Below are 9,628 nucleotides of genomic sequence, written 5' to 3' on the forward strand. Positions count from 1 at the left end.
GAGATTGATCAAATTTTATTATCCGGGGCCCATTGATGGAAGAATTGCACAGGAAAATACCTAATCGTGTTCAACGTTGAAATGACCCTCTCACAAATTGCTCGACGTTTGTGTCATCATCGGTAAGAAAGTTGAAAAGTTGAAAGTTGAAAAGTTGAAAGTTTATTTTACTCAACAACCCATACTTTGGGTGTCGGAGTCCAATGCAAAAACATATATCACATAATTAAATAATACAGAAATACAAATAACTTTAAAAAGTATACTAAACAACTATATATAACAAAGCAAATAAGAATGAAATACGATTGATGAAAAGAAAAAAAAAGAAAAATTTACAGAAATATACAATATACACACGATAAATAGTGAGAGAAAAAAACAAAGAAAGGGAAATATGACGAGAGAGAGGGAGAGAGAGAGAAGAGAAATGGAGGTGAAGAGGGAAGAGTGAGAAAGACACAAAACTCGTGACAATGTACCTATGCAAATTAACAATAAAAGAAATAGGAGTGACATTTAGTTCAGAAAAAAACAAACCATAAAAAAACAACAACAGAAATAAAAACCGTAAAGACATACGGAAACATAGTACGATAAGTGAACAAAGAATGAAGGAAATATGGAGGCGAGAACGAGAAGAGGAGAAATGGAGGGAAGAGTGAAAGGACAATTGTAAAGAAGGACAGCCTGTAAAGGCTTATATTATGTAGTATCTGTAGTATCTAAGAAAAGGACGAAATATATACTAGTAATCTAAACATGTGTTATTATATAACTACAAAACTTGGTTAAATTGGAAAGGACTGTCCTCTTTTGACAATTAGATCCATCTTCATAGTATTTGGGTATTTCCAGTACTATTTTTAAGTATTTCTTTTCGCTGTTTAAAGAGGTTGCACTGAAAAAGGTAGTGAAATTCATCACCAATTTTATCTTCATTGCAATGGGTATAAAATCTTTCATTTCTAGGAATTTGATTATATCTTCCAGAAACAATTGGCAATCTGTGATTAGCACAACGGAATCTGCATAAAATTTTTGCCTGCGAAAGTGCATTGTACTTCTCAAAATGAAGCGCCTAAGAGGTTCATCATCAACTCGGCAACGCAATTATCTCTTTCTGTTGTCTTCGTATAACGTGCAGCTATTCGATCCGGTAACTTCAGTCGTAATCCCAAACATGAATACTCTTCCGAGTTTCAAGCGAAGTCCATCCGATTCTACCTCAAATTTCGGAGTTATTCCAGCAAAAATGCCGACTCCACTCCGGCAGAGATCACCTATGTCATCTAAGCAGTTTGTAAGCCCGAGTAGTATTGATCCAGATCCATTTTATCTGCTTAAAGACCCAGTAACTTCCGCATCAGGTGAGCTTGTGTTTACATTTTAGCTTTTGACAAGCAGTCCCACATACTGCAAATCATGTGATACAGCCGGCAGCCGCAACAGAGCTACGCTGGCTGTCTGAGTGTATCGACAATTGCAATTTCACTATTCAGTGACAATTTAACATCAGAGTAAATCGAACATCAGAAGGAATCGAATGTCACTGTCATATTACCCCAAATGTGTAAGGAAGGCGAGCATGTTTGTCATGAATAAACACACAGGGGGAAAAATTGATAAATTTACTAAAAAGGGCTTGGAAGATGAGTGTCGACAACGTCCACAGATCACTCAGATCTAGTCCATGGTCCAACCGAGTGTCGGTGGACAGTGTCACTGTCGAGTGTCAGTGGTGAATATTAAACTGATTTCACACTCGCTGCAATACAGCTACAGCACTGCTACATTGCCTACAGAAAATGCCTTGATCAAAACAGTGAAATTTAAAGTTCTGGTAATGCTGATGGTGTCCTGGTGTACACATGGAACATGTAGGGTTTAGACCTGTAACTGTTATATAAATCTAAACCGAAAATGCAGAATCCAAATTTAATGTCAATTACTGTATAGTTGCCACTTGTGTGTTTTTCCTATGCACTCCCTGGTTGGCGAACTAACGATAGGCACTGAATTAGTTCGCCGCCCATAGCGCACCACGTATTATTTGCGCTTGTGTCATACACACACTTCAATGTAGGATGCATGCCATTGTGTATCATCGCGTTTGAAAAACATTTTTAATCTGCCACCTGAAATCCATTCGAAATCAAAAACATTCTCTCATTAAAAATGGTTTTGTCACCTGTTACATATGGTAAAATACATTTCAATTGGATTACAATTGTTTGTGTTTTTATGGAGGAAAAAGGTGAATTAGGAATGTCTTTTGAGAGCGATGGAAATCCGTTGCCCCAGCTGATCTCTGATCACGGCGCGCATTGACATGCGATGTGAATGTCTGGTGACTTTAGGTAGTGGCGACTTAATGGTAATCGACGTTATGATTAATATTACCTTCACCTTCACTAACTTGAGTGAATAAAAACCTTAAAAATCAGTTAATTGACCAGTATACATTGTAGTTCTTTCATGAAATTAATGATAATTTGCTTTCATGTAGTCAGGACTGCTCATCCATCAAACAATAAATTGTGCCAAAGATAACAATAACACTGATAATGTTCGTTGAAATGTATGACATCAAGATCCCACTGTATGCACCATCTAAACCTCTAGTTCTCTGTGCTATGATGCCTAATTTAATTTCAGGTTCAACTGAAGTCACTGGAGAGACCCACATGATAAGCCACTATGGGTTAGAGCACAGCTTCAACAAGTTCTCTACTAAGAAACTCAAAGACCAACTCAGTGCATTCTTGCCACACCTCCCAGGTAAGAAGTACATCTAGTTTGATAATAAATACATTTGGTATCACACACCAATCCTCATCACCATACACATGTAATACAACAAAACTTTACCATTTATTCATTTGATATATGCCTGATCTAGGCACCAGAAACCAATCATGGGTAGATTAAGACTAAAGTCAACACTCACTGTGCTTTTTCACTATTACATGTCTAATTTGTTGCCACAATCAGTGACTTTTTTTATTCTTCAGTAATCTCATATACTTGTATCCTGAAATTGACTTTCAAATGTGTAAATTATGAAATCCACTTACCCTGTACACAGTGGTAGTTACATGTATACCTGCAGCACAATGACCTTTATGTGGAAATGACATAGTTTACAAGGGAGTAAGTGAGTGGATATGTTTAGACTGTAACCAAATGCCCTTCATCCTCCACCCACCCCCTCCCCCACCCCCCCCCCCCCAAAAAAAAGAGTAAAGCAAAATAATAGTCATATGAAAAGTGAAACATTGTATTCAAATGTTTGGTCAATAATGCTTTGATTCCAGGAAATATAGACACAGTGAGCTCTCAGGACAACAGCAGTCTGCAGGCAGTGATTGAGAAGCCACCCATTACCAAGGAGATCACCCATCTGAGTGCCTCTGCCCTCCAGGGCTTCAAGCTGCACCCTGGATCAGTAAGTATTACCTTGCCTCCATCTTGTTGCTACCTAAAAGGTGACAATTTTCACCATTCTGTAGTTTTAAGCAAAAGTCTTACATCCAGGAAATAACAGTGTAGACGGGGCAAGACTATTTCTGTAGTTAAGGGGGGGGGGGGGGAAGAAATAGAGACATATATTTGCATTTAAAAATTCATGTATTCTCTAAAATGCTTTGCCATATTGTTGCTGGTATCGTTTGCACTGAAATATACTAAATATAGTCTCATGCATATGTATTAGAGCATGCTTGTTCAGTGCATTTTGTGCATACATTGTACTAAATACATGTATAATGAGGTATCAGTCATAAGGAAGCAAATGGCTGGGTCCTCACCTCTTTTGTCCTTGCAATAGTGTGATCAGAAAAAAAAAAATAATTAAGAAAATAATTTAAAAAAAAGGTCAGGTGATGAAGTGGAAAGTATGTTCAAATATGACCTAGTCTATGACAAGTCCAGCACTCATTTTGCCCATTTGGTAATATATGTATTTGTTCATTCCATCAGTGTCCTCTCTTGTATCTTTGCCTGTCTACACAGATCCCAGATCAATACAAGCTCCTCCATCATCAGCCTCCAAAGAAGCTCAAGCACAAGAAGCACAAACGAGATCACAGGATACCAGAGCTCAATGAGCCCATGAGCGCTGGTAAGGCCGGAGAATCTCTCTTTCTCTCTTTGTTGGGGGGGGGGGGGGGGGGGGAGGCAAATTTGGGTCCAAGATTCACATTTTCATCTTCTTAAAAGTGCATGGTCAAATTTTGAGCACACTTGGCAGGAATTTTTGCTTGGCTTAGAACCCCCCAAACTAGAAAATCTTTAAAAAGTTGTCTACTATAAAACCAGAAATACTTTGAGTAAATACAATGTACATTAGTGAATGAACCTACTAGTTTGTTCATGACAGATCCTAGGGTGGCCCCTCTGGGGCTGGGACCAAATTGGGGTGCAGTTTCCGCATTTGGTAGGTATTTTTGCCAGTGCGATAGAATATGCAAATGGACACCATGCCCTCCCGGACGTACCCAAAAGCTAGCCCAAATTTGCTGTGGTCTTCTTGGGTAAGAGTCTGCAAGAATGTGTGGAAGGTGAAATCATGATACTCAGTAGAGCACAAAACCCCCAGCCCCAGGTTTCTTGTTCAAGTTGATTTTCTGTCTCACTACTGAAAGAGGTACTTTGCATGGATGGAACTGCATGCGCTGCATTCAGTTGGTGCATTGGGCAACTGGCCCGAGGTATGGTCTGTGGAGGTTTGTGGGCTTGAGATGTTTGAAGCAGAATGGTGTTGTTGTTGTTTTACTTTTATAATGGCAATCCTTTAATAACAGACAGACAGGCAGATAGAAAAATGAAGGGAGAAATAAAAAGAAACATAGATGAATAGAAAGATAGAGCAAGAGAGATAAAATAGATAGAGAGGGATAGATAGATAGATACTTAGTAGATAGATAGATAGATAGAGAGAGAGAGGGCAAGAAGGAGATGAAGAAGTAAAATTGTTTCACTGTTTTATAAAACTAGACAAAAAGTAGTAAACAAGACACACACACAAAAAAACCAAGAAATGAAAAAGTTCATGCGGCCTTGAGTAGACAGTCATATTGGTGCTTCTTCCATCTCTCGTTTTGTCTCAATCATTTGAATAAACAGGAGCAGAAGCAGGAGGTGACAGCGGTCATGAAAAGAAACACAAGAAGACCAAGAAGCATGGAGACCAGGATGGAGAGAAGAAGAAGAGGGACAAGAAGAAAAAGAAGAAGAAGGTATGATCGTCTCACTGATTCCTGACCTTTGACCTCCCAGTACATCGCCTGGTAGGGATTTGCAGTGAAATTGAAACGAAAACACAAAATGAAGTTGGGCATTCACGTCAACGCTTTCATTAGAGAGGGGCAACTCTTATCAAGTTTTTCTCTCATTTGAAAAGCTACGATTTTAGTCTGATTAGCATGATAAAAGGTCGTATATCCCCTTTTAAAATGTCAAGAAATTTTGCAGAGTGAAAGAATATCTCCCTACGTTGTGTACGGAATCTGAGAGAAATACACGTAAGAGTTAAAAACTAATCCTATGTCATTTGAAAATGTGATCCCCTTTTGTATCAAGAATATGAATGATTAGATTTTGTTTTTGTCCAAGTAGAGTAATTGGAAATCTGTAATATTGTTTCCCTCTGCATCATAAAGAAGTTACCTGTTTTATCATTCTCAGGAGATGTCTGTTTTACCTGCCTCAACAATATACCACCATATGAAAGGATTCTAGTGTCCAGGGTTGTAAATGGAACACACAAGCTTTAATATTTGACAGAGATGCGTGAAACTCTTTGTATTCCAGAAACCAAAGTTGTATGCAAACGTAGTATGTATCTATTTTTCTTCTTAAAGATCTATATATATATTTTATTTTTTTTTTTGGGGGGGGGGGGGGGGTAGCCCAGGATATTTTTTGTTAGTTACCTGCTTAAAGAGGATAGCTGAAATTGTTCTGTATGAGCAGCTTCCAATTTTCACTCTCTCTGTACAATGTACATATACTGTATCTCTCTCTCCCCCTCTCCCTGCCTCATCATGGTGTGACACAGACTCGTCAAATCCCCATGCATCCTGGCATGCAGACGCCACAAGAGGGCAGCGGACCAGGCAGGCCATGATCTGAAGCCTGGATAAAGTGGTTGGAGCAGCGATGCAAAAAATCTCCCAGACTCTTGGCAACAAAAAACAACAACAAATTGTACAGAGGAATATTGTGACCTTTCAACTGTGGACAGCTCCATGTGCAGTTTGGCAGTAGACTACAGGGATAACAAGGATGTGTTATTTTCTGAGTATTCTATGCTGGTGCTTGTACCTGTTAAGATCTATATCTCCGCAAGTGACACCATCTACAAAGCTGAAAAGCAGTATATGAAAAGTCTTTGGGCTTTGTATTGAGAGGAGATGAGCAAGACAGGAGACAGCAGTGCATTTTCTTTTTTTTTTTCTTTTTTTTTTGGGGGGGGGTGGATTATAACCCTTTCAAGGTCTAACATGATGGTAATGGATTTCCTAGTGACTGTAGACACGATTATTTCTAGTGCTTTTTGTTTCTTTTTCTTTTTTAAATGAAAGTTGTACCCCTGATGGTATGATTTCGTTAGTTGAGAATGATAGGGCATTAAGTTGCCACTAAAGCCATTGTGTTCGAGGCACCTTTAAGCCCTTGTCATTGTTACTGGATGATTTGTGGTCATTTCTTGGGAATGTGCACATAAGGATACTGTCGGAAGTGAAGTCTGTGACCTATTCAGTGAATGAATTCTCAGCACTTGCAGAATTTATTCTGTTCATGTTACTGAAAGATTGTACCCATAGTATCAATTACTATTTCCATTCTGAAGTGACAAGGTTTTGACTGTAACTGTCATGTTCCAAGAGACTGCAGTAAAACGTTTGTTACTCTGTCATGAAAGAGTCAAGATGAAAAAGCAAACAGAAAAGTGAATTTTCTTTCTTCCTTTTTGTGAGACACTACAAGTCATGTCGGATATGTGTGTTTAATGATGTAAAAGTTATTTATTAGTCTAACTACACAGATATTTACACAACTTCAATTTAAGAAGATATGGGTTCTGAATATCAAGAGAAAAATTCAATAGATATGACAATACCTCTTTGCGACAAACTCTATTTAAAAAAAAAAAACAAAACAATGATTAAAAGTATAATGCAAAGAAGCTGATTTGATTTTTGCTAACAGCGTCCGGATACATATTTCCAAATTGAACAAAGGCCTAATTTTGTTCGCTTGGAGATTACAAGCATGTGGAATATTTTAGAAAGCCTCGTTATGGAAATGAGATTATGATTTATGCATTTAGTGAGATATATATGAGATGGTTTTGCAAATCCTGCTGTTGCAGTAATGAATGAAAATACATTATGGAGAATCAAAGGAGAACAGATACTGATAGTGTTGGAAGTCATGCTGTTTCAGAAGTCAGTAAGATACTTATATGAATTCAGGGAGAATGAGAATGATTAAAGATAGCATGAATATGTGTATAGTGAAGCCTTTGAGTACATGTCATGAGAATAAATGCATCTATTGTCATTAATTTCAGACCAGTATATCAAGAGACAATTTTAACTGGAGGGTGTTCTGAAATATTGATATCTCTGTTAATATTAAGTCTAGTCTGTAGTTTAAAAGAAAACTGAAAACTCATGAATTTTGTTTAAGAATATGTACCTCTATCTTTAAGTTTATGCAAGGTTGAGTAAGTTCTTTTGATTTTTTGAAAGGGCAATGTACTTTTTGCAGCCCAGATCTGCAGATTTGTTTTAATGCCTGTCCAAGAGCATGTACATCTTTCCATGTGCCCAATTCACCATTAAGATGACAGCAGTAGAAAAAGGGATTCGTCACAAGAGGCATAGATTCCTCCCATTGTAAATACTTAGAGATCAGTGCATGCACAAAACTTAAGTCTCGGTTGCATGTGTGTTTGATCTTGTATGCTCACTACAGTGGCCATGAATAAATGGATACTGGATGACCAGAACAGCTTAACCCTTCTGTACCAATGAGCTAAATGTGCACAAGTTTCACCCACAAACCTATGGACAGTCAGTTAATGTGGCATGCAAAGGGATGAATTATTAAGGAGCTAGCTTTGACAGCCAAGTGTTTGCAAAGTGAGCATGAACATTGCAATGAACGGAGTTCATTGAGAGCTGGGCGAGTAGTTGATTAAAATAAACAGTAAGGACTAAAGCCCCAAAACGGCAGATTATCCAGGAATACATGTACGTTAGCTCAGTGTTTGTACTCTGCATGTAGTGATGTTTTCAGCGCAAGCCATGAGAAGCCGACAGGACAGTGAGTTAAAAACCTAGAGTGGTTGCACTCACCTTCCCAATACCATTGAGATTTCAGGTGATGATGATGTGACATGTGACCGTGCCACGTAGCAAGCGCAAGCCTGCTGGACACTGCCCTGGTCAAGGACCGGATGGAGATATGACCAGCTTCTATCTCACCTCCAACTGTTTTTCCACTCAGCAAACCCATTCTGTTCTTGTACATAGTGACATTGAAAACTACATATTAACTATTCACTGATACATGTGAGATGTAGTGGAGATGCAATGGACAGTTCAAATGTTGCTCCCTCCCAAAAAGGTGCCAAAATGTGAACATTTGTTTGAACACCTGCAAGCACTGTTTCTGTACATTTACTTTGCACTGGTTCTGCAATATTGTCTGTGATAGGAATGACCTTCATTCTGCCTACAAGGCATTACATTTGTTGTTGTTTTGTTTGTTTATTTGTTTGCTTTTAGTTGAGTATGGATTCATTTTACTTGATCCCTATACAGAAAGCAGTTATATGCTCACATGCATGAACCCACTGTACCAAAAGCTTTAAAGCTGTTTTGAAGAACTTGTGAGAAACAAAGCCCTCTCACAGCAAGGATATATATGGTGATGATGAAGGTATGTGTACCTTTGGTGAATGAATGATAATAACCTTCTGTGTATCATCATCAGTGGCAATGCAGTAAGGGCAGTGCTGGATATTTGTGAATTTGATATCTGTATCATACAACAGTGGTCATTGGTCAAACTAGCCGCCATGTACATCACAAATGTTTGGCTGTTGCTGCAGATCACAGGTTGTATTGCAATGTAATACAGTCTTAGAATTTTGTGACCATAATGTAAAGTCTCAGGATAAATTAACCCCAGCATCATTTGTGTCCACGGCATAAGAGGGAAAGATCAGATCTTTTTGGGAAATATTTACGCAAGGTTGACTGTATTTATATCAAGATAGACGTCAAAGATGTATAAACAGAATTATGTACTGTACATTTTGTGAGATTTAACAATGCATGTGTGTAAAGTCAATGGAAACATGCAAAATTTGTTTCATTAAAAATGTCTCGTCTTCATAAAGTAATCACAGAATCTTGCTGCTTTGTCTTGGGAGTCTTTCAACAGTTGCTTTATGCAAACCCAACATGTACTTTTAATACAACTGTGACAATACATGTATGAGTGATTCAGATAACCCAAATTTTGTCCATTTTTCAATCTAACCATCGCTAAATTGCATTTTCACCCAACTTCTACAAAGTATCCAAAGATCATATTTGAATGAAAAGAT

At 38.1% G+C, this 9,628-nt stretch overlaps 1 protein-coding gene across 1 annotated transcript; it reads left to right on the forward strand.

Annotated features, from left to right (window-relative positions):
- Nucleotides 1-1,188: 1,188 nt before the first annotated feature.
- On the forward strand, nucleotides 1,189-9,600 carry LOC140227565 (mediator of RNA polymerase II transcription subunit 19-like). Its single transcript, XM_072307982.1, has 6 exons — nucleotides 1,189-1,370; nucleotides 2,659-2,781; nucleotides 3,318-3,448; nucleotides 4,015-4,123; nucleotides 5,128-5,240; nucleotides 6,062-9,600. Exons 1-6 carry the CDS (start codon nucleotides 1,256-1,258, stop codon nucleotides 6,128-6,130), a joined length of 660 nt encoding a protein of 219 aa, XP_072164083.1. The 5' UTR covers nucleotides 1,189-1,255; the 3' UTR covers nucleotides 6,131-9,600.
- The last annotated feature ends 28 nt before the right edge of the window (nucleotides 9,601-9,628 follow it).

The sequence above is a fragment of the Diadema setosum genome, chromosome 4 (genome assembly GCF_964275005.1).
Source record: "Diadema setosum chromosome 4, eeDiaSeto1, whole genome shotgun sequence".
Lineage (NCBI taxonomy): Eukaryota > Metazoa > Echinodermata > Echinoidea > Diadematoida > Diadematidae > Diadema > Diadema setosum.

What these genes read in the sequence shown, in the direction of transcription:
- LOC140227565 (XM_072307982.1), top strand. Translation starts at nt 1,256, where the DNA reads ATGCCGACTCCACTCCGGCAGAGATCACCTATGTCATCTAAGCAGTTT. An exon ending in TCAAGCTGCACCCTGGATCA is followed by an intron (nt 3,449 to 4,014) that starts GTAAGTATTACC and finishes CTGTCTACACAG; the next exon opens with ATCCCAGATCAATACAAGCT. An exon ending in CAATGAGCCCATGAGCGCTG is followed by an intron (nt 4,124 to 5,127) that starts GTAAGGCCGGAG and finishes TTGAATAAACAG; the next exon opens with GAGCAGAAGCAGGAGGTGAC.